The 25,630-nt window shown below is 43.9% G+C and overlaps 2 protein-coding genes across 2 annotated transcripts in view; one reads left to right on the top strand and one right to left on the bottom strand.

Moving 5' to 3' along the window:
• LOC144769197 (uncharacterized) overlaps positions 1-22,997 on the top strand; it is a 44,531-nt gene extending 21,534 nt beyond the window's left edge. Inside the window, exons 2-4 of the mRNA XM_078653215.1 lie at positions 20,168-20,260; positions 21,500-21,631; positions 22,358-22,997. Coding sequence (XP_078509341.1) covers positions 20,168-20,260; positions 21,500-21,631; positions 22,358-22,758 — 626 coding nt within the window. The 3' untranslated portion in view covers positions 22,759-22,997. The remainder of the gene's footprint in view (positions 1-20,167; positions 20,261-21,499; positions 21,632-22,357) is intronic.
• LOC144766928 (zinc finger BED domain-containing protein 4-like) lies at positions 20,801-25,350 on the bottom strand. Its single transcript, XM_078650621.1, has 2 exons — positions 23,255-25,350; positions 20,801-20,992 (listed from the first exon to the last, which is right to left on the bottom strand). Exon 1 carries the CDS (start codon positions 25,273-25,275, stop codon positions 23,260-23,262), a length of 2,016 nt encoding a protein of 671 aa, XP_078506747.1. The 5' UTR covers positions 25,276-25,350; the 3' UTR covers positions 20,801-20,992; positions 23,255-23,259.
• Between the last annotated feature and the right edge of the window lie 280 nt (positions 25,351-25,630).

The following is a 25,630-nucleotide window of genomic DNA, read 5'->3' as shown; positions in this document are numbered from 1 at the left end:
TCTCATAGCAGATTGCTCTTCGGTTAAGTTACCTAGAGCAGAGGCAGTCTCATTTACCACAGCTTCAAGAGTTCTTGTTAACCTACGGATTAGCTTACTATTCTGGATAGGTCCTATAAAGAAGAAGAAACCTCTATTGAAATCTGCATACTGTTCTAGAGCAGTTTCAGTATAATCGACAATTGGGGACTCCCTTCTATGTCTAATGTGTACTAGATGTGTATTTCTATGATAATCAGGTGGGGCTAGGAAAACTGGTGGCAGTAGGAAGGCAATGTAACAGGTTCCTTCCCAATCGAGGGGCAGACGAACATATGCAGTTTGACCACAAATAAAATAAGAATGACGTGAGGCTTTAAAAATAGATTTCCCACTGTCACTATACTTGACAATAGTAGTACAATCACTGTGTCCTACATGTACGGAACCATTATTTCGGACACATAATTCGCCTTTGACTGGTAGTACTGAAATAGCAGGTAAGTCTGGAGTAGTATCAGACTGAACATTCAAGACCATGAAATTCGAAGAATAATTACCTAAATTATACACTTCGTTTTCTAGATCTAAGCCTGTTCTGTGGGGAAGACCTTGCTTGTCTGGAAAACATGTACTGTTAAGAAAAGACATATCTGTTGAGGATGACGTTAACGTGGACCATGCTCCACACGAACCATTATGTGAAAATGGATAAGGAAAAAGTGGCAGAACTCCCTTCGGTATCTGGAAAGGGGGGAGTCGACCACACACCCAACAATTAGTGGCATTGCTGGTCTGGTGTGAGTAATGTAACATGCGGATAAAGGAATTATTTCGCATAGCGAGGCGGTAAGAGAGTTCATGAGGAGGCAGATCACTAAACATGTGCTCTACTGTAGCATTAGCAGACTTATTTACATGAAGAACTGGGAAATACAAGAAAAATGCATAACTGGTGCAGGACATCATAATGCTGAGAAACAATATGAAACATAGAAAAACGATACATCGAATTGAGTTTTGACTAACTCTCTCACTATGGGGGTCTATTTTATACATGTCAGAAACAGTCTAACCGTTTCACCTAGGGGAGGACTTAGACAATCAAACTGACTGACTTATTTTACTAGACCTTAACTTGAGTTTATACTCCTGTTGCGGAGTTTTCTCTAACAGGGGAGGGTTTGTAGCAATGTCTTTTGCGGGACAGTCCTTGAGAACAATGCTTTGGCAATCCTTCAAATCCTGGGAAATGTTCTTTAAGACGGGCTTCAGTCCATTAAACTGTTTTACATGAGAAAGGTGCACCCAGCCTTTGCGACCTTCCAACTTCACGGCTGTACGGGTGGTGAGGAGGACCTGTCGGGGCTCCTTCCAGCGAGGCTCCAGCGGACTTGATCTGTCAAAATTCCTCACCATCACCATGGATCCTGGAACGATTTCATGCGGTGCCACCTCGGTATTGTCTGGAAATGCGGCGGCAACCTGTGAACGACATGAGTTGAGGGCAGACATCAAGGAAGCTAGGTAATCTGTCAGCATATTACTTGAAACATCGGTAATACTTCGGGGTCTAGGAGTACCCCACATGTTAGGGGGGCGGCCGAAAACGACCTCATGCGGGGACAGACCTGATCTGGAATGTGCGACCATGCGCATATAAAATAAAGCGACTGGTAGAGCTACCAGCCAGTCCACACCTTTCTCTTTACATACTTTGGCGATTCGGATTTTCAGAGTCTGGTTATGTCTCTCTACGAGACCGGCTGCTTCAGGGTGGCGTACACAATGAAACTTCCACTGGTACCCTAACAACAGGGAAACATGCTTCATGAGTTCAGATGAGAATGGCTGACCGTTATCAGAATATACGACTCTAGGGAGTCCATAACGGGGGAAGAACTCACGAACCAACTGCTTGGCAGTGGTCGCGGCTGTGTAATCTGGGACTGGATATGCTTCTGTCCACCTGGACAAAGCGCATACAACTACAAGGACATACTTGAAACCTCGACATCGCTCCATCTGAATATAATCCATCTGGAGGACTTCAAAAGGGTGGTCAGGGGGCTGGAATCCACCTTGTTCCACCGGGACACTTTTACCTGGATTAAACTGACAACATATCATACAGGTACGGACTTTCTGCTTGGCTGCAGCTCGTAAATGTTTGTTGAACCAAATATTCTGGATACTGTCTAACATAGCTTTTTCTCCTAAATGTGCTGGACTATGTGCGGTATTAATAATGACTTGAACCATAGAGTCGGGGAGAAACCATGTTGCTCTACCCTTCGTTAACCATCCTTGATCTGTCTGGACCCCTCCTTGTTCGGACCATTTCTTGATTTCTTCGGGAGTAGCGTGTAACTGTATGTCTATGACATCTTGTGTAGGGTCTTTAACTGTCATACATGTAATCGGATCTGGAGTGTGTGTCATGTTAACTGGAATGTCTAGAGTCTGTGCTGTAAGCTTAGCTGTGCGATCTGCTAGATCGTTACCTTGGGAAATAATGTCAGTAACTTTCGTATGTGCTTTGCATTTCATGATAGCGATAGATGTCGGTAAGTGTATGGCATCTAACAGAGCTTGAATAAGGAGACCATGCTGAATCTTGGTTCCATGAGAAGTCATGAAACCTCTCTCCTGCCAGAGCACTCCGAAGTCGTGTACAACTCCAAATGCGTAGCGTGAATCTGTGTAAACATTAACTTTCAAGTTCTTGGCGTGTATGCAGGCTTGTGTCAGAGCAACTAGCTCTGCTGCTTGAGCGGACAGGGTGTCAATACGGTGTGTTTCAATAACTTCGGTGTCAGTAGTCACTGCATACGCGGCGACTAGTTCTCCTGTACTTGTTCTCATACATGAACCATCCACATAAAGTGTCAGGTCTGGATCTGGTAATGGAATATCTGTCAGATCTTGTCTTGGCTTTGTCGTAATGTTAACTATTTCCACACAGTCATGTGTGGCAGAATTCGAAGTAACTGATGGTAACAATGTAGCAGGATTTAAAATGTTGCAGCGTCTGATTTCTATGTGTGGCTGGAACAGTGTCAATTCATAACCTGTTAAACGTGCAATTGTCAAGTGCTGAGTTTGTGTTCGGTTTAAAAGAACTTCCACAGAGTGTGGAACTTGTACTGTCAAGGTATGTCCTAAGACTATGGAATCACTTTGTCTGATAGCTAGGGCTGCGGCTGCAACTGACTTGAGGCACGCAGGCAGAGCCTGGGCTACAGGATCTAATGTGCTCGAAAAATAAGCGCAGGGCTTGTATTGTCCTGCTTGATCTTGTGTGAGAACAGATAATGCTGTACCTTCACGTTCAGTGACGAAAAGTGTAAAAGGCTTACTGTAGTTCGGTGTCGCTAGAACTGGAGCTTGGCATAGGGCTTTCTTTAACTCATTGAAACTAAGTGTATGTTCAGATGTCCAAGGGAGGACAGTCGATACGGCTGCCTCCTGTGTCGTTAACTGTATCAGTGGCTTGGCTAGAAATGCATACTGAGGAATCCATTGTCTGCAGTAAGAAGTGAGGCCGATAAAAGCACGTACCTCCTTCTGGGTCTTGGGCTGTGGAAGACTCGCTATTAACTGGATACGGTCTGGTGTCAACTGCCTACCCCTCTTGGACAGTAAGTGTCCTAAGTAGACCACTTGCTGGACACAGAATTGAAGCTTAGAAGGGGACACCTTGTGCCCCATCTCGGCTAGGAAATACAAGACTGTAAGGGATGCTTGCTCGCAAGCACGTTCAGAACGGGCTGTGATCAGTAGATCATCGACATACTGGAGCAGGGCAGTGTCAGTTGGCATGTGAATGTTGTCTAGTTGTCTCTTGAGTGCTTGACTGTAAATACTAGGACTTTCTGTGAAACCTTGAGGAGCTCGTGTAAACATATAGCTCCTTCCATTTAAACAAAATCCGAAAAGGAACTGGCTGTCTGGATGAATAGGGACACTGAAAAACGCGTTCTTGAGGTCGATTACAGTAAAGAACGTGGCTTCGGAATCAATGGCTGTTAATAGGGAAGAGATGTCTGGGACAACTGGGTACTGAGGAATAATACACTTATTAAGCTCTCGTAGGTCAATCACTAATCGATATACTGGGGGTGCATTTGGATCAGTACGTTTCATGACTGGAATGATCGGAGAATTACATACATTGGAGTCAGTTTCTACAACCACTCCTTGAGCCATGAGCTCGTCAATAATTTTGGATAAGGCTGCTACAGCCTCAGGTGGCAATCTGTACTGTCTGATTCGTGGTAACACTACACCTGGCTTGAGAGTCACACGATAGGGTGTGATTTGCATGTAACCTACATCAGTTGGACCTTGCGCCCATAAGTGCTGCGGAACATTAGACAGTCTTGAATCAAAATCTCGTAATACATAGTGACCCTTAAAGTCACGTAGGAACAATCGTATTCCCTCTGGGGAACAGCATATAACTGCACCTAACTCTTTCAGTGTCTTAATGCCTAATAGATTTTCTGGACATGACTTAGTAAGTAACAGATCAGTAGTGCGGGACAATGGACCTACTTCTAGAGTAACTGGCTTTGATATTTCATTTACAATGGGTTTTCCTGAAAATCCAAGGGAAACATTTCTTGAGCCTGAGAGCGGAGCCCCTGGAACTTCGGCGTGACTAATTGTGGTCCTACTTGCCCCTGTATCGATCAAAAACTTTCTGTCTTTCCCTAATACTTGACTATGAACATAGGGACCTTCTTGATCTACAGGTATCTCGATGAGAGGCAAGCCTACCTCCCTCTCTAGGCTGTTTCATGAATACTGTTGGTACTCTGGATACTCAGACTGTGCATACTGGTACATCTGCTGTGTGACGTGCTGTGTTGCAGCAATAGGCTGCGGTGCTGTTTGTGACGTAGTTTGGTCGGAACTAATGGTGGCGGGAAATTACTGGATGCCTCCGGGGTCGCTTTTGGCAAGCCCTCGGCAAGAAGAGGATACATACCCTTAATAAGGGCATGCCTCTGTCTGTCTAACTGTTCGGCTTTGATTTGTTCACCTATCTCGATTAGTTCTTTTTCTTGTGCTCGTTCTAAGGATTCTCTACTTAATTCTGACTTTCTGATTTCCTTTTCAGTTCTTTTATGAGCTTCTTTGCGCCATAACTCGATGGCATCTTTCTGTGACTGTCTGGCTTTCTTTTTCCATAATGCCTCTTCTACTCGCATGATGCACTCGGCATCCCATGTACCCGATACGGGCCATCTATACTTTTCTTCTAACTGTTTGGTATACTCTACCCATAAATCTAGATACAGTATGGCGCTTATGCCATGCTTCTGATACATAAAATGACCTGGACTGTCCCTAGGCGGAACTGGAACTGCTGCTTCCAGCAGACCCTTTCTGGTTTTTAACTGACGTAATTTCGAAAAGAGCGGCATGACTGAACTATAATCTAGACACAATAAACACGATACTTATTCCCCATTCATACCACGACATTAAAATACATGAAGAACATTTAAAAATAACAGTTCGAACAGAATACTACGTGGAATACGGAACACAGAATACATGAATTTTCTCGAGAACAGAACTGACTAGAACAGGAACTAGATGCACTGCTGAAACAGTACGAAACTTACCGGTCTCATAAAGAGACACGTCAGGACCCGCATCCACCGAAGTGGACACTTCGTTTGTGGGTCTGTGTACCACCAACCCACGGACCAGAGTCAATTAAATTGACCCTGTCTAGATACTACCCCAGTAACGGTACTCACCGGGCAGCAAGAACGGAAAGCCTCAGACTGGACGGGACTGCTTGGACGCCGGACGGGCGAACTTCGGACTTCAGTTACGGGTGGACCTCCGGATACCTCGGACCTTGGACTCTCGGCTTGGGCTCTGGTCGGGACTCGCCGCGTTCCTCCACCGTCTCGTTTGGATGCTGGACCGCCTCCTCCGTCTCCTCCGTGGGCCTGAGGGATACTTGAAGCAGAAATATCTGCCGGTGCGCAGAAGAGTTCCGTCACGACTGCAGAGGGTCAGGGGGTCGGCGTGGCTTCACCGACGCGTGGGGAAAGGGCAAGTCCCTGTTCGGGCGCCATTATGTGGTAAATAAATAAATAATACCCTATTTTTGAATGTATAAATGAATAACAGATAGCTCAATAAATAAGAGTCAAGATTCGAGGTAGTAGGAGTTTCGCAGGTTTATTACAGCATAAAGGACAGGAACAGGACAACCTGCATAGGAATAGGATGGCAGGGCCCAACAGCTGCCGGGGCTGGATCTGGGATGAGCGCGCTAGCATTTAATAACAATACACAAGCATATATAGTAAAACAGTTGCATTACAGTACATATGATAGGCGGAGCAGTGGGTGGAGCAAAGGGTGAAAAGAGGTGTAACGGGGCGTATACATAGACATGTGATGCAAACGTAACAGAATATGTCATGAATGGGGCGGAAACCATGGAGGGGGCTACCTGAGGAGCCGGGACCTCTAACCTGATGGTGCGCGCAAACTAGCAATGACGTGTTACTAGGAGAAGCTGGGGGCTATGAACTCTGTGCTAGGAGCAGAGACTGAAGTCTGGAGAGTCAGGGCGACATGTACCTAAACAGTATCTAGTATCTGATGTTTAGAGAACATGTTGATATAAACTATAAGTCAGGAGGGGAAAGGCTAACTTGATTCTAAGACTGGACCATGCATTATTCTACATGTAGTGCGTGATGAAGAATATTAAATGACCATTAAATGCAGTATTTCTCTAACGTGGAGACGTGAAGGCTAGACAATGACGGAAACTATTGATGCGATTCAGTAGCTTTAGGAATGCAGAGAAGGAGGACTGAACTGATAACTGGAATCATAACATATTCTTGGCAGACTCAGAGGCTGAGCCAGGGTGAGCCGGGCACTGCGAGGCAGGAAGTAAGTGAAGGGTCGAGGATACAGGTGGGGGCTGTATCGCTCCTCAGCGAAGTTTCAGGAGACAGGAGCTGAATCTGGTGTCCAGGCCCTTTTGAGGCCTAGAAACGGGGACTTTATAATGAAATAACGTGCACACTGAGAAACGTGGCAACGTAGCTTTACATAGGCCTGATATTCGTAGTATTCACGAGAACTGGAAACTGGCATACTAGAGGTGGACACAACTGTAATTGCGTCATTAATCGAACGTGGGGAATGCATATGCATATTTAATCATGCACACATAACATATGATGGATGACACGTAGGGACACAGAACATGGCAAAATTTACTTTTCCACAGATGGACAGAATGCAGAACAATGTCATACATTCACCCCAGTACAGAGATCTGGGCCTAAATCCATTGTATTTTTGCACTCCACACCACCCCAGTTCAGACATGGCCACATGCAAATCAGCCTTGACCCTGTGCCTCATGGGAACAGACCAGCCCGAACTGCCAAGCCATGTCTTCCCTGGACCGGAATCAAGCATCCTAGGACCGGTTTCTGGCTATCAGCCATCATCAGCCAGGATAGCTTGACTCCAGTGCTGTGGAGAGCACGGGACTCACATCTGAGCATACCCGTCCCACTCGGGGTGACAAATGCAAAAACAACAGTTGATGGACAGAATGCAGAACAATGTCATACATTCACCCCAGTACAGAGATCTGGGACTAAATCCATTGTATTTTTGCACTCCACACCACCCCAGTTCAGACATGGCCACATGCAAATCAGCCTTGACCCTGTGCCTCATGGGAACAGACCAGCCCGAACTGCCAAGCCATGTCTTCCCTGGACCGGAATCAAGCATCCTAGGACCGGTTTCTGGCTATCAGCCGTCATCAGCCAGGATAGCTTGACTCCAGTGCTGTGGAGAGCACGGGAATCATGCCTGAGCATATCCGTCCCACTCGGGGTGACAAATGCAAAAACAACAGTTGATGGACAGAATGCAGAACAATGTCATAGTTTCACCCCAGTACAGAGATCTGTGCCTAAATCCATTGTATTTTTGCACTCCACACCACCCCAGTTCAGACATGGCCACATGCAAATCAGCCTTGACCCTGTGCCTCATGGGAACAGACCAGCCTGAACTGCCCAGCCATGTCTTCCCTGGACCGGAATCAAGCATCCTAGGACCGGTTTCTGGCTATCAGCCGTCATCAGCCAGGATAGCTTGACTCCAGTGCTGTGGAGAGCACGGGACTCACGTCTGAGCATACCCGTCCAACTCGGGGTGACAAATGCAAAAACAACAGTTGATGGACAGAATGCAGAACAATGTCATACATTCACCCCAGTACAGAGATCTGGGACTAAATCCATTGTATTTTTGCACTCCACACCACCCCAGTTCAGATATGGCCACATGCAAATCAGCCTTGACCCTGTGCCTCATGGGAACAGACCAGCCCGAACTGCCAAGCCATGTCTTCCCTGGACCGGAATCAAGCATCCTAGGACCGGTTTCTGGCTATCAGCCGTCATCAGCCAGGATAGCTTGACTCCAGTGCTGTGGAGAGCACGGGACTCACATCTGAGCATACCCGTCCCACTCGGGGTGACAAATGCAAAAACAACAGTTGATGGACAGAATGCAGAACAATGTCATACATTCACCCCAGTACAAAGATCTGGGCCTAAATCCATAGTATTTTGCACTCCACACCACCTCAGTTCAGACATGGCCATATGCAAATTAGCCTTGACCCTGTGCCTCATGGGAACAGTCCAGCCCGAACTGCCAAGCCATGTCTTCCCTGGACGATGTCATGCCATACCATACTATACAATAACATGCCATACCATACTATTTTATACAATGATAGACCATACCATAAAATGACAGGCCATGCTATTGCATAACATACTATACAATGACATGCCATACCAGATCTTCATAAGACATACCATTTACAATGACAAGCCATTTCATACAATGACAAGACATACCATACCATATCATGCTATGCAAAAGTTATCATGCAATGATTTTATACTATATTATATTGAATTATAATATAATCATGTTGTACAACATGGCAAAAACCATTGAGAAAGCCAATAGTTCTTTCATATGCTAGATTTATTGGCTTTGCCAACGCTTGTTGTGAGATGCAATTGATAGTTTCCAAGTCTTGGTAATTATATAAAAAGTTTAATCCACCTCTAGGGGTAAAGGCCCCTTAGGATCAAGCACTTTTATTATGTCAAACATAACTGTTGTGTTGTCTATGCCTTTGTAGATCAATTCGAGTGAATGGACCAATGAATACTCAAGTCAGGAACCCACAAACCTCAAAGAACATGTTCGCACTTTGAGCCAGGAACTATGTTATTCCAGCAGGGAGCAGAAAAGACTCAGCGTTCATGGTGAGAGCAGAAGGGGCAGGGAGAAGCGAGGGTGTTGAGTGTTTTTGGTTGACAGCAGCAGATGGGTCAGTGTGTGAGAGCTGAAGGGGCAGGAGCAGAGATTGGCAGTGAAATAAACAACATCGTCCAATCCTAAAAAAAGATGAAATTACAATTTCACAAGTCCACAAGCCCCCTACCATTCTAAGGTGCTACCTGCAATTCCTCCAAATTTATTTCCAAAATTGGGTCATCTGAATCATCAATAATGTTGTGAACCTGGCTCCTGAGGCAATCGGGCTGGTCAGTGATGCCTAATCAGATGGAGCTAACATACAAGCAGGACTAAGAGGGTCAGTAAGTGGGAGACAAGGATAGCAAGATGTGATCATTTGCAGGTTAAAGTGTAGGGGTGGAGACAGACAGACCCAGTTAATGCTGACAGTGCACCTGGAACAAATGCCCACAGGTGATCACAAATCCGTCATTTTAAATACAAAAAGAGTGCATTACAATTAATTTCAACAGTTACCCCTGCTGCGACCAAGTATTCGTTACAGTAGGGACACCAACTAATGTCAGTGCACCATACTAGGTTCTTGAAGGTCTTTGTGTGTTGGCCAGATCAATATTATCAATTTGGTTGCTCTGCATGGGCGTAGTATTCAGATTACTGAAAGAAACATTTCACAATCTTAATCGTAATAGTTACTTTACATAAAAATCTGCACTATATATCACAGACACACAGCTGCCTTCCTGGCTTGTGGAGTGATGATGTAAGGCAGCCTTAGCTTTCCAGTCAGCAGCCCTTCGAATTCTGGGTCGTTTTGGCACCCTTATTTAATATTTCTTTCATTAGGTCTGATGTTCAACTTTGTAAAACTTCACTGAGTGATGGCATACTGCCATTTCACAAATAGCAAATTCACACAAAAGTGTGGCTTTACCCTTTATGATGTGGTTTTTATATTTTCTGCATTCTATACTGACCTGGTGTGGAGGGGTTGGTTGCCCAGAGTCTTTCTTCCGCTCTCAGTTGTCTTCTTTCTACGTTGAGGTATTTGTTGCACCAGGCTCTCAAGTGAGTGTCTCTAATTTTTTTAGGTTTCCAGGGAGCTTGTTGACCTAGGATGGATGACGTTCTTGAGATATAGAGGGGTGTGAGACTGTGAAGAGATTGTCTGTTGGGGCAGGGAGGGAGTAGGGACATATTTGTATCTTCCAGATCCTCCATGGGAATCTGATGTATATTGCAGGCCCATTATTTGTTTTTTGAGTACAAATAGGGTCTATTTCATTTCTGTTTGGTTGAGGGGGAAAACAATGGAGTGGTTGTCTGATGAGCCGACTGGAAGGATGTTATCAGTCCTTACCTCTTTATAGTGGGCTATGATGTCGTCTAAGGTTGCACCTTTGGTATGTGTTTGGCCCTTGCAGTGCTGGATAAGGTTTTTGCTGAGAAGGAGATCATTTAGGGATTGTATAAGTGAGTCTTTCTTATCATTCAAGTGAAGATTGAAGTCACCTAGGAATAAGTGATTGTCATTGAAGAGTAAGCAGTTTCAATAGGTGTTCTCCGAAGCAGTGTGTTGCCTGGTGGTTGATAAAGAATGTGGCATGTTGTTGTTTTATCGTTCGTCGTTAAGTTTGTGCTGGTATGTTCAAATGAGGGGTAGGTATAGATGTTGGTTTCTGCCATGTGGATGTTCTTGAAGATAATGGCTATTCCACCCGTTGCAATTTTCCCTATCTTTCTTGATGATGGAGAAGTCAGGAGGGTCTAGTAGGTCAAGGATGGGATAGGAGGTGTTGTTTAGTTGTGTTTCTGTGATAACTGCACTGGCAATGTCATAGTTCAGGATGGTATCAGCTAGGTCAGTTGCATGTTTAGTTGCTGATATGCAGTTTGTGAGCATGCAGTTGATGTTACTGCTGCTGTTGAGATGGTGCCAGGGAGGCCTTGATATGGAGAGTTGGGTTTCTGGCAACTTTTGAAGGGTTGATGTCTCGCCTGATTCCGTCCATGACCTGTATCTTGGAGATGGGGTTGTCCGGTGCGGAATTTAAGTCATAGGTTTTTGGCTAGAACTATTGGTTCCTTCAGAGACATCCCAGGGTTGATCTTTTTGGCCTGTTTGCTAGGCTTTTGAGGGGAGTTGTGCACCAGCTGTGAGACTGTTTCATTGACAATCGTGTGGGTTGTCTTGAGGGGTAGGAGAAGGGGAGGAGTTGTCTTTGGGCCAGTTCATGATACAATTTGAGGTTCAATAGAATATTGTTAATGTCCTGCTTTACTTTATAGAGTTGGTTATCCATGTGAGTTAGTCATTCCTTGATATCCGTCATGGACATAGGGTTTAGTCAGGGGAGAGAAGAGTAGTTGAGGTGAGATTTATCTTGTGTGAAGCATTTTAGGTATGGAGGGCAGAGTTTAGTGAGGGTGAGCGTGGAGCTGCTGCAAATATCTATCCTGGTTTGAACCGAGTTGGGATTAAAAGAGTATCTGTGAACTTTAGACTTTGTTGAGTTGAAAAGAATGGGGTGCTGTTTGGGTTTGTCGGGTGCAGGTGCCTCTTAGTCTGCTTATTGTGAGGTATGGGAGGGAAATAGAAAGGGGGGTAGGTTAAGGTGTACATGGGTGGTGGAAGGCTGTGCAATAGGGTTGTTGATGTTGATGTTGCCTTGTTAGCTGGGTAGCCTGCCGCTGCAGTGTGATGGGATGCGATGTAATTGAGAGGGGTGGCGGAGGCAGGTTCAGTCAGGTTGGTGGAGTGGGCAGCGAAAATAATGGTAGAGGAGCTAGAGATGGAATGATTGGTGGGTCTTGAATTGTTACCATCCTGTATCATACCCTGAGGTGGAGTTTGGGCCGGGAGGGGGTGGTTAGCCTTAAGGTAAATGGCATACCTTAGAGTTGGAAAAATGGAGTCGAAGTAATGTAGGTTAATGTCGTTATCTTGGACCATGATATTTCCGTTCCTGTAGATGGTTATGGTGGCTTTGCCCTTGAAGGTGGGAGAGTTGGCGATCATCAGTTTTCAGCCGTATGGGATGTTGGTGGATTTTGTAATAGTAAGGATGTTAGTTAGGGTTGTGCACCATTTCGCTGCATGGGGTGTGTTGAAGATGAGATTGTTTTTTTAGCCCTTTGGAGGAGTTGTAGTAGATAACGGCTATTAGTGTTTATGGGTGTTGCTTGATCAGTTTGTGTTTGAGATTTTTGGCCGCATTCGCTGAGAGGTTTGGGGGTTAGGTTATGGAGAAGAAGTTAGGTCCATGGGGTTTCAGGTTGTTGGGCAGTGTACAGGTTGAGGATGCTGTGGAAGCATGCATATTTGTGTCTTCTTAGATCTTGATGATTAAAAAGAAATCTTCATTTGAGTTGCATCTAGTAAACACTTTTGGCCTCCCTATCGTGAAAAAAAACCATGAAGAGTCCGAGTTAATTCTCTATTTGGATCACGGGGAGGTGACTTTGTGAATGCAGTAGGGATAACATTGGTGTGCAGCTGGCCCAACCAGGATGGCCGTTGTTCTTGGTGTTTAGTTGGTGAGCTCTTTTGCAGTTTTTAGTTATTAGTCCTTTCTATTGTTATGCCCAAAACAAGATGGCCACCGACCTTTGTTTATCTGTGGCTGCTGTTTTTGTATTTAGTTGGTGGGAGTGTGTCCTCTTTAAGATGGCCATTGCTTTTGAGGTTTTCAACCTCTTTCTGTTGATTCAGTATTCTTTCTGCTATAGAGGTTAGGGGGTTAGAGGGAACCTCTTTTGTTTCTGAGGTTCCTTCATTCTTTTGCGGCTACTGAGAGAGCGTGGGGAGATGAGACCTGGACCCCCAACTAATGCTGTCTGCTGCACTGTAGCTCAGCCACAAATATTGGCTCACAATAGTGCAGAAATGAGGAGTATTGGGAGGCTTGCTGTGAGAATTCTTCGTGTGAGCGCTGGCACTTCCTCAAGCATGTAGTGTTCGTTTGGCCACTCCTGTGTCACATCACATTTTGCAGGGGCTGTGGGGCAGACCGGGGCTGGGGTGCTGTCCCGGTCGTGCCCATCCATGCCCCACCAATCACTACATTGGTGAGTAAATACTGGATATGGAGCCAGCTCCTGTCTGGAAGCGCGTCTCCAAATTTAAAGGTCTGTTAGTGGGTAAATATAGGCACAAAGCCAGGCCCTATCTGGTTGGTGCAGCTCTGAATACTGGCCCACGGCCTTTCAGGCACAAGGGTAGTATAGATAATAGGCAAATAAATAGATTGCCGGTCTAGTACTTGGGAGACTGGCGTTGCAAGCAGGAGTAGCACCCAGGACATGCAGTGGTATCGGGTGCCAAGTTCCAATGGGGCTAGCAATCATCAACCAGTCCGACAGTTGGAGCATTGGGGTTGTGACTCACCTGACTTCTGCGGGCGCCACCACCATGGGTGCATGCACTGCAGGGCTGCCTCCAGGCACACTTGGGTGCCGTCTGCACTGCAGCCTCATTGGCCAGATCAACAGCTGGATTATCTGAAGGGCAGCGTTGGTGGGCAGCACTATTAGAGTCCGGTAGGTTGTTGCTCAAAACTTTCAGTATTTTTTACCCTCAGATACACTGATGTTTCGTCGGATTGGTAATGTTAGTTTTAGATTGATGGCAGAGTGGTAGTCGGTGGCCTAGGGATTTGACCTTGATGTTTATTCCTGGCCCGGAGGTTCTTAGGAGATCTCCTCTCCATCAGCCATCATGAAGATACCATTCACAAAAACTTATGAAAGACTTGTGTTTGCTCTTTCTTGGTACAGACTCTGAAATCCGGGAAGAGCAATTGTCCTTTCTTATCCTCCTGGCGAAAGTGTCTCTTTGCAGCTGCTTTGAGCATGGCTGGGTCCTGTAAATCCAGTGATTAGACTGGAGGCACTGAGGGAAATCCTAGAACGTGCATATTCAATGCTTTACTCCTATTTTTCAACACCTCAATTTTCTCATATTTTTCAACACCTATATTATCCTCTCAAGAGTCAGAAATACATCAGCATATTTGTTGTCCCACTAATGCCCAGTTCTACATGGCTGACTCTATTTTCCTTCTTTTCCGTCCTGCTCTTAGAGCTCTCACCTGGCCATCACAGTTTGACATTCTGTTCTCCATGTGTTCCAAATTGGCTTCTATTGCATTTGTACAAAATGATAAAAAATGTCAATTGTATTACGCCTTATGTTGAATAACCACTTTTTAAGTCTTTCCAGTGTCCAAAAGTCCCACCTATTTTAGGTCCAAAAGTGATGATTCACTTCCGACAGTCATTTTCGGTCGAAAGTTTAACATGAAATAATCACCATTTCTGATCATTTGGAGAAAGTTCCACAGTTCTGGTGTCATGGTTTTTCTTCAGAAATTGGATTTTTTAGACTGTACAACAAATGATTCAAAATGTCAATTGTATCGCGCCTCAAATTGAATAATCACTTTTTAAGGCCTCCCAGTGACCAAATTTGCTATGTTTATAGACTTTTCCACCTACTCAAAAAAGCTTGTATTTGGCCCGATTTTGATCATAACATGACTCCACACTCACCTATTTTAGTTCCAAAAGTGAAAATTCACATCCAACAGTCATTTACGGTTGAAAGATTAAACATTAAAAGATCACCATTAGTGACCGTTTGGAGAAAGTTCCTCATGTCCGGGGTCATCATTTTCATCAAAAGTAGGGTTTTTTGGACTGTGCAAAAAAGGATTGAAAATATCAATTGCATCATCCCTCTTGTTGAATAACCACTTTTTAAGGCTTTCCAGTGACAAACAATGCCATATTTATAGACTTTTCCTCCTACTCAGAAGCTTGTATTTTGCCTGATTTCGACCATGAAAACGACTCTAAACACACTAATTTTGCTTCCAAAAGTGATGATTCAGACCAAAAGCAATTTACAGTCAAAAGACTAGACATTAAAAAATCACCAGTACTTACCAACCGGAGAAAGTTCCTCAAGTCCGGGGTCATCTTTTTTCATCATAAAATTGAGTTTTTGGACTGTATAAAAAAATGACTCAAAATGTCAACTGCATCCCACCTCATGTTCAATACCCACTTTTTGAGGCATCCCAGTGACCAAAATTGCAATTTTTATAGACTTTTCCTCTTACTCAGAAGCTAGTATTTTGCCTGAATTCGAGCATGAAAATGACTCTAAACACACTAGTTTTGCTTCCAAAAGTGATGTTTCACATCCGCCACTCATTTACAGTCAAAGGACTAAATATTAAATAATCACAATTACTTACCAACCGGAGAAAGTTCCTCAGGTCGTGGGTCCTTGCTTTTCATCAGAAAGTTGATTTTTGGACTGTATAAAAAATAAATCAAAATGTCAACTGTATCATTCCTCATGTTGAATAACCACTTTTTAAGGCCTCCCAGTGACCAAAATTGCCATTGTATAGACATTCCTCCTACTCAGAAGCTTGTATTTTGCCTGAGCATGAAAATGACTCTAAACACACTCATTTTGCTTCCAAAAATGATCATTCACATCTGACAGTCATTTACAGTGGGTGGAAAGACTAAACATTAAAAAAAAATCACAATTACTGGCCATTCAGAGAAAGTTCCTCAGGTCAGGGTTAATCTTTTTTCATTATAAAATGGATTTTTGGCCTGTGCAAAGAATGCATAAAATGTCAATTGTATCACGCCTCTTGTTGAAAAAACACTTGTTAAGGTTTCCCAGTTATCAAAATTGCCATTTTTATGGCCATTTCCTCCTGCACAGAGGCTTGTATTTTGCCTGATTTAGAGCACCAAAATTACTCTAAGGACACTAATTTCACTTCCAAAAGTGATGATTCACACCTGACGGTCATTTACAGTCAAAATACTACACATTAAAAAGTCACCATTACTCACCAACCAGAGAAAGTTCCTCAGGTCCAGAGTCATCATTTCTAATCAGAAATTTGATTTATGGAACTGTGTCAAAAAATGATTCAGAATGTCAATTGTATCATGCCTCTTGTTGAATAAGCACTTTTAAGGGCTTCCCTGTGCCCAAAATTGTCATTTTTATAGCCTTTTCCTCCTAATCAGAAGATGTATATTTCTGTATTTTGAGCACGAAAAGGACTCTAAACACACAAATTTACAGTGGAAAGACTAAACATTAAAAAATCACAATTACTGACAATTCGGATAATGTTCCTCAGGTCCAGGCTGATTTTGAGCATAAAAATGCCTATAAACAAGCACATTTTTCTTCCAAAAGTCATGTTTCACATCCGAGAGTCATTCACTGTCAAAGGATTAAACTTTAAAAAATCACCATTACTGACCATTCTTAAATAGTTACTCAGGTCCGAGGTCACAATTTGTCATCAGAAAAGGGATTTCTGTGTTGAATAGACACTTTTTAAGGCTTCACAGTGCCCAAAATTGTCATTTTATATCTTTTTTCTGCTAATCGGAAAATTTTATTTTACCCAATGTCGAGCATGAAAATGACCCAAAACACACTAATTTTAGTTCCAAAAGTGATAACTCACATCGACAGTCATGTACAGTGGAAAGACTAAACATTAAAAAATCACAATTACTGACAATTCGGATAATGTTTCTTAGGTCCGGGTCATTGTTTTTCATCAGAAATTGGATTTTTTGGACTGTACAAAAATGATTCAAAATGTCAATTATATTGCGCCTCATGCTGAATAACCACTTTTTAAGGCCTTCCAGTGACCAAAACTGCCATTTTAATAGACTTTCCCTCCTAATTGGAATCTTGTATTTTGCCCGTTTTCGAGCATTAAAATGACTTTAAACACAATCATTTTAGTTCCAAAAGTGACGAGTCACATCTGACAGTCCTTTACCGTTGAACGATTAAACATTAAAAATATCTGCATTTCTGACTATTCGGAGAAAGTTCCACAGGTTTGGGGTCATCAATTTTCATCAGAAATTGTTTTTTTCGGACTGTTAATAAATTATTCAAAATGTCAATTGTATTGTGCCTCATCTTGATTAACCACTTTGTAGGGCCTTCCAGTGACCCAAATTGCCTTTTTAATAGAATTTTGCTCAGAAACTTAGTTTTGCCTGATTTCGAGCATGAAAACGACTCTAACACACCTAGTTTTGTTCCAAAAGTGATGACTTACATCCGAGAGTCATTTACAGTCAAAAGATAAAACATTAAAAAATCCCCATTTCTGACCATTTGGAGAAAGTTCCAAAGGTTCATCGTTAAAGAGTAAACATTTTAAAAAACACTATTTTTGACCATTCTGAGAAAGTTCCATAGGTCCGGGGTCCTTGTTTTTCATCAAAAATTAGATTTTTTGGACTGTACATAAATGATTCAAAATGTCAATTGTATTGCTCCTCATGCTGAATAACTACTTTTTAAGGCCTCCCAGTGACCAAAACTGCCATTTTTATAGACTTTTTCTCCTAATCGGAAGCTTGTATTTTGACCAATTTCAGGCAGGAAAATGACTCTGAACAGACATATTTGTGTTCCAAAAGTTATAATTCTCATGCAATAGACTTTTACAGTCAAAAGATTAAAAAATAAAAAACTCACTATAACTGGCCATCTGCAGAAAGTTCGACAGGTCCAGGGTCATCGTTTTTAATCAGAAAACTGATTTTTTGGGCTGTACAAGACAAGAAATTATTCAAAATGTCAATTGGATCATGCCTCATGTCAAATAACCACTTGTTAAAGCCTCAAAGGAACCAAAATTCCCATGTTTACAGACTTTTCCTCCTACTCAGAAGCTTCTATTTTGACCGATTTCGGGCATGAACATGACTGTAAACAGATTTATTTTAGTTCAAAAACTGATTATTCACACCAAACAGTCATTTACAGTCAAAAGATTAAGTATTAAAAATTCACCATTACTGACCATCTGGAGAAAGTTTGACAGGTTTTTCATCGTTTTTCGTCAGAAAATTGATTCTTTGGACTGTACAAAAAATTATTCAAAATGTCAATTGGATCATGCCTTGTGAAGAATAACAACTTATTAAAACTAACCCTGGGCGTAGTTCGCGTAGCCGCACTCCGCGATGCTACGCGAAGACGCACTTGCACTCCGCGAGCTACACGTAGCTCCGCGGACATGCGTAGTAGCTTGCTAGACCCGTTCGCGCGCCGTTTTTCGTCTTCGGGAGCGCGGTGCGCGTGTTCGGGGCGCTGCCTGCATGCTCGCAATAGCTAGCGCGCTAAGTTACTCAATGAGGTTTGTCCCGCCCGCTTGCGTTCCCTTATTTCCGGTTCCGGGTCACAAGTAACGTGTTCGCGTTGTGTTAGACATGTTCGGGAACTCATCTTCTCGTTCGCACTGCCAAAGTGCGTGATCGCGTCAAATATCGCGCGAACTTACCGCGGCGGTCGCGACGGGCAGAGCCATCTTCGATTTCACACTCTGGCTATGGTTTTGGGCCTACTTTAGCTTCTCACTCCTATCTCTTCCATCCTGGTCTTTTCCCTCAGTTTTTCTAACTTTCTTTACTTCTTACCTATTTCTGTCTGTGCCTAGGTTTATATTTCTCATTTTATTTTTACTTTTACCACTTTTTTTGCAACTTTTCTCTTGTTTTATATTACTTCCTTCTTTTATCTTTCTTCTTTCTTCCCCTAACCTTTTTGTCTTCAACTTTCCTTCTCCCCTCCACCCAGAACCATGGTGAAGGGTGCCAGCAGCATCGGCGGCTCAAAGGGCAAGGCGGCTGTGCCTAAAAAAACCCGGCTGCCTTGCGGCAGAATGCGCCCGGCAGGAGTGACGCCCCGCCAACTTTTTGGGGAGGAGGAGGTGGCCGCCCTGGTCTTTTTTATCCAACGTCACCTCCCCTTGACTTTGGCAGCAGGCGGCAGGCCCGGCTCCGGCTACCAGCGCATTGAAGAGCGTCTCCGGCGGTGGGCGAAGGTGCGCCGTGCAGTCTTCCGCTGCTCCGGTATCCGGCGTACCCACCATCAGCTGTCCCACCGCTGGGCCGACATTTTGGACCGGGAGCAGGACCTGTTGGACCTGCTTGGTGTGGAGGTTGTGGGTCTTGGTGAGTGGCTACCCCAAAAATAAAGTGTGTATATATATATATATATATATATATATATATATATATATATATAGTTATATACATATATATATATATATATATATATATATATATATATATATATATATATATATATATATAGTTGTATAAATATTGTTATTGTATCTTTGTAAATATTGGCTGAATAAGTAACGCGATGACTGTTGCCCCTAGTTACATTTGCGATGTATTCCGGTATATCTACTGTCATTGTATGACAGTGTTCTTCTTCTTCACTGGCTCTTGCGTGTTGTTTCAACTTGGCGCTAGCTGTTGCTGTTTATTGATGTGAGATTTTCTTTATTGTTGAGAACTGAAGTTAGTTAATGCTATTAATAGAGTCTTGTCCTTCCTTTGTCCGTCAGTGAAATAGCGGTGGATGGATAATTGTACGTAGTTTGCATATTGTAGCATTTTTTTCACGGCCTTCTCTTCTGCATGAATCGAATCCTTTTCTTGCAAAGAATGCTAACGTTACTTTGTTCTTCTTACCTCAGCCAGGGCCGGCTCTAGGGGGCATGTGCAAGCTGTGCAACTGCACAGGGGCACCAAACTTCAGGGGCCACCGCACCAATAGATATCCTTAATTTAATAATACTCTAAGGATGGATACATATTTGCGTTGCGGCCCCTGGCATGGATTTGTTGCCTCCGGCTCTGTTCCACTGTAGCAGTGTTTTTTGCAATGATGTCTATGTTTCACAGCACTCAATGTTTTTCTCTTTGTTTATTATTTTAATTTTTACATGAACCACAGAACCCAGGGGCAAGCAGAATACAGGGACCGAGTCGGCGGGTGAACCACCAGTTACACAGAGCTCCTCTACTGAGGATCCTGCTGCTGTCCCCAGTAAGTCCAACAGTGCTTGTTTTTTCCTCTGTAATGTGTCTGCAGTGCTTTGGCAATTGACAGCAACCAAGTATGCATCCAGAATGATGTTTGTCTAGTATTTTTGTAAACGTTAGTATACCACTACTAGTCTTGTGGGTATTCTTCTATCTCCTATGGAGTTATATACATATTACACAACTATGTAACTATGCACACGAAAATTGGATGTTGTTGGTACTGATAGGCAGGTTGGACCTTACTTACACCTCAGTCACAGAACTCTGAGGAACGCACAATTCACTGAACGTCAGCCTATATGGCCTGAGTCATTGGTCAATTATTCAATTCACACTCCTGAACCCCAATACCAAGATGCCGAATGCTTTTAGGACACAAACCGTTACCTAAGAAACCCCCTTTTGCTCACTCACTCGTGTGAGTCTCTAAGACAACAGACACTGAAAATAAACTTCAGAGTCAAAGTGGTCATTCAAAAGCTTTATTTTGTTAGAAGTAAGTAAGTAACATCAATGTTTTTAAGTTGTTCCGTCAAATACGTTGAAGGGCCCACCAGAAAAAATCCAGAGTTAAAACAGGCATAATAAAGTAATCAACATTTGTACAGCTACTAGTGCACAATAGGGAAATGTGGCAACTATCGGAGACCTCTCACCAACGTATACTGGTCAGATATTCCTCTTTTTTTGTAAGCTATGGAAATGTCCGCTTCGTAGAAGGCAATCTTCTCACCTGCCGAAAAATAATGACAAAAGTGGTGCACGTTAGACAGTATGAAATACATTTATGCCAGTTTTATGCAGCCATGCTAAAAAGAAGTTGTAACCTGTAAGCAAACTCTATTCCACAATCCACATAGAAAACTTAAATACGGGCCCTTTTACTTTCCCACCTCTTCAGGTGTATGCATTGAACAATGATGTGTTGCCCCAGAGCGTCTTCTCGTACTGCGCAACAAGCTGCGAGTTAACATGCGCAAAACTGGATACATTGATGTACAAAGGTTACATAGTTCACTTCCAATTTCCAAGGACTAGAGTAGCAGGACAGATGAGATGAGCTTGGGTACCATACCATAACAATGAATGCTAATATGTGTAGTGACTCTGCTGTACTATGCAATGTGGACTCATACTGATTACGTACGTTGTACTTAACTGTTTTGAAGAACTCCATTCTTGGTGAACAAGTACAAAGGGGGCTGTGCATCCATCTAAAAAGGTGTACTTATTTTTATAGGTGCAGAACCCTTACCATCGACCAGTGCCGACGGGGACAGCGGCGCAGCTTCAGCGATCCCGGCGGGGACAGGAGGAACAGAGGCACCTACACCAGCAGCAGTGGGGGGGGAGCCAACAGCGGCGGGCGATGGTAAGTTACATTCAATAGTGATCTGCATTACTTGGTGGGAGGGGAAAACTTTCTCACTGTACTCTACTGGAAAATATATGATGTTACCTTTACTTGTCATTAGCATGCTAAGCATTACCACTACAGTAATGCAAGTGGCTGATAGCAGTCGGATGCATGGGTTGTTGTTAAAGCATGTAAAGGGGAAAACACAGCTGCCAGCGTGGTTGGGAGACACACCCAATACCGGTGGTTAGTGGATAGTCTCAGCAGCAGCGGTGTTTTGGGCAAACCCAAAGGCAAGGGAAGGAGGGGACGACTGGGTGCATGGGTCGTTGCTGGTGAAACACAAACCAAATAAGGTTTGTTGCGCGGTATAAAGTATTATAGTATTTACTAGACATGTGCTACCAGCTGCCCCCTGTTAATTAATGTTACTTTGAGAGTGTTCCCGCCTTCCCGGAATCAGAGTATATAATACAAAAGGAGATATGAAAAAGACAGGTGTTCGTTCTAATGTGTGTGACCGTTGAAGTACACCCATGCTAATAGGGCAGGCATAATGCCGTGCCAAAAAGTCCAAAAAATTAATAGAGGCTGTAGAATGTTCAAGATAGACGCAACACAATTTCTGGTACTCAGCTTGCTTGCTAGTGCTACTGTGCCGCCCACTATGTGTTGAATCAATGTTGTGTTCTTGATTTGCGGGGAGTTTGGATTACAACAATTCTGTTTCTTTCTTTATAGTTACTCCTTCCCAAAAACCAACAAGGAAGGAGTTGGCAGTCCGGGCCCGGCAGCGGAAACTGCAGGCAATTGTAGAGGCCTACCGCCGGCTGGTGGATCAGGCCGAGGAGGAGGAGGAGGAGGCGGCGGCAGCAGCTGCTGCCTCTTCCAATGCCCCGGGCCCCAAGCCTGCAGGACTACGTCGCCGTGGTCAGGCAGCCGCCCGCCGCCGCATTGTTACATCTTCGGCGGCCCCCCCACAACAACAACAACATGCATGCAAGTGTAGGTGCCGTGATTTCAAAGCAAAGATTCTCCGCCGGGTAGCGAAGTTGGAGGAGGAGCGGAAGAAGCTGGAGGACGGTCTAGAGGAGCGTGTGAAGATAATGGTGGACAAACACCTGAAAGCCCGCCGGCTTTGAAATGGACCCTGTTTTTTGCCCCTTTTTTAATCCTTTTGTTGGTGGGTGGGATGTGGGAGTTGGGGTGTACATTTGGGTTGAAATTTGGTTGGGGTTAGGGGAGGGTAGGGACAGCTCTGGGTCAGGGGGTTACATTTGTTATATATTTTATTTTTCTATTATCATTATGAAAATATAAAAATAAAACAAAGATATTTTCACAAGAAAACATTTGAAGTTCATTTGTGTTTGTTGGGGGGGTGGAGGGGGGACTGTTTCACCAAATAATGTACGTTGTGCAACATGAACATGAACTACGAACGATAAATTAAGTACTGACTGCACCTGTAGTAGTAGGGTCACAAGTGCATAAATAATTTATATTATTAAAACCCATGGGAAAATTGCCCATCACGTGAGTCTGAAGTTACTACTAGTATACTTTAATTCCATGCACATTTGCTCAGAGTCGGCTAAACAATCCTATGCAATGCATTGCATCATTCCTTTAATATACCTGTCCTAGTTGTCAGGGAAGAGGAGCTCGTCCTCAAACTCTGTGCGTTCAGACAGAAGTAGGTCATGTAACCCAGTAGTGAGGACGTCTTCTTCACACTCGCTTTCTTCATCCGGCGGTGATTCACGTACTTGATAGTCTGGTGGTATGAAGCGTTGATTCATTTTTATCATTGTCAGCCGCTCCACGCTTTTGGGGGAGAGACTAGTCCTTTTCGATGTGACAATGGCACCAGCAGCACTGAAAACCCGCTCAGAGGAGACACTGGCTACAGGACAAGCCAGATACTTTATCGCCAGCCTGCTCAGCACTGGCCACTGTCTCCTTCTTTCATACCAATAGACCAATGGGCTTTGCTCCATGAACACCTCTGTTGTGTCATCCAGATAGGCCTGAACCATCCGCTCAATGTTCATTGGTGCTCGGCTTTGCTGGTCCTCTTTTCCCTTTGCAACAGCAACGGACTTACCCATCCCTTTCTGTAGAAAAAAAGCAGTTATGCTTTTGGTTGGGTCTGCTGAATCAGATCGTGTAGGTGCTGCTTTTGGTACTGTTGGTGCCTGCTGGAAAGCAGACGCACTGCTCTCACGCTGTGAAGAACTTGCGTCAGGAGTACTTGGACTGGCCTGGGCTGGCAGTGGCAGGCCTTTAAGTAACAGCCGTTCAGTTTCTAACTCATTAGCTTCCGCAGCTATGGAAGTTTTGTACTTGTCAACATCCTCATCTGAAAATGGAATTACTTCGTTACTGCTGACAAATAATTTGTACCGTGGATCCAAGATTGTTGCAGTTATGTAATGTTCACCTGACACAATATTGTTGAGCCTTACATTTTCACACAAGCGGTTGACTAAGCCCTTGGCTAAGGTATATGCATCAACTTTTTGTTCGTCACCTTCGTATGTTTGACAGACCTCCTTCACCTGTTGCTCAAGCATGTACAACAATGGGATGGCTTGGCCCATAGTACAGTCCTCCCTGCTAACTGCACGTGTGAAGACCTCAAAGGGTTGTAGCATCTCTGTGATGCATTTAATGAGGTCCCACTGCCACATCTCAATGGTCAGGGCTTTAAGATTAACAGTAGGATCCCCTAATCTTCTTGACATGACATAAGCATTCAGTGGGATGTACTGCTCAAAGAGACGCTCAAGCATGAAATAAGTTGAGTTCCAACGTGTTGGGACCTCCTGGATCAGTGCTTTGACTGGCAACCTATGCTCTTGCTGAATGACCCGTAGCAGCTTCCGTCCTTTGAAAGAATGGTTAAAGTGCGTGCATATTCTTCTGCAGATGGCCATTATGTTGCTGACTTTGGCTTCATTTTTCAGAAAGTCTTGCACGACTAAGTTTATGCAGTGTGCCAAACAGGGTACCCTGAAATAATGTCCTTCTCTCATTGCCTTCACTACATTACTGCCATTGTCGGTGGAAACAAAACCAATCTTAAGGCCTCTTGGTTTCAGCCATTCAAAGACCTTGTCGTTAAAGTCAGACAAAATGTTTTCAGCAGTATGACTTTTGTCCATACCAAACATGGCTATAGTTGCATGTCTGCGCGTATCATTAAAAATTCCAGCAACGTCACGGAGGCCTGAAGTTAACTTGTCTTTAACACCTGCAAAAGAGATCCAGTGTGCGGTGATGCACATGAAATCTGTAGCATCGCAACTGCTCCACATGTCTGTTGTCAGGTGGATACAATGGACAACACTCTGTTGTAAGGCTTTCCCAATCAATTCCAGCACATCGTGGTGTAGTGCTGGAACAGCCACTCGGGCAAAATAGTAGCGACTGGGAACGTTCCATTTTGGGCAGAGGGTTGCCACTAATTCCAGAAATCCAACAGCCTCAACAAATGAAAATGGGAGAAGGTCCAGTGCTAACATTTTCGCAAGTTTGGCATTGTATAAACGTGCTACTGGGTGGTTCCGCTCGTACTTTCCCTCCTGCCTTAACATGCTAGGAATGGTAAGCTGCTTTGCATGTCTTTGAGTTGTGCTAGACGGACCACCTTGCATCGCAGACTTTGCACTCCTTGGTGTTTCCAGCTGACTCTGGTGCCACTGAGAAGTTGCAGATGCGGAGGATGTGGACTTTACCACTCCAGTGCTGGCGACAGGGGTCCATTGTGTACCACTCCTAGATAGAAGGTCATCGTCTCCCTCTTCTTCTACCTCCTGGTCAACCATGAGTGGACCTTGTACCACTGTATCCCCACCAACACGAGTGCTAACATTTTTTAAGCTTGCAAGGTGGTTCTCCCACCTGATCACGTGTGTTTTTTTCAAATGGGTCGTTTGGCCTCCAGTCCCATAGTTTGTACCAAGCTTACCACGACTAACATTGACATGACAAATGGTGCATACAGCAATG

This window comes from Lissotriton helveticus, chromosome 7 (assembly GCF_964261635.1).
Source record: "Lissotriton helveticus chromosome 7, aLisHel1.1, whole genome shotgun sequence".
NCBI classification, from domain to species: Eukaryota; Metazoa; Chordata; class Amphibia; order Caudata; family Salamandridae; genus Lissotriton; species Lissotriton helveticus.
Note: the sequence above shows the minus strand (reverse complement) of the source record. Positions and strands in the feature narration are given on the sequence as shown.

Bases quoted from the DNA above. Each gene is read 5' to 3' on its own strand.
- LOC144766928 (XM_078650621.1), bottom strand. From the start codon at position 25,275: ATGCAAGGTGGTCCGTCTAGCACAACTCAAAGACATGCAAAGCAGCTT.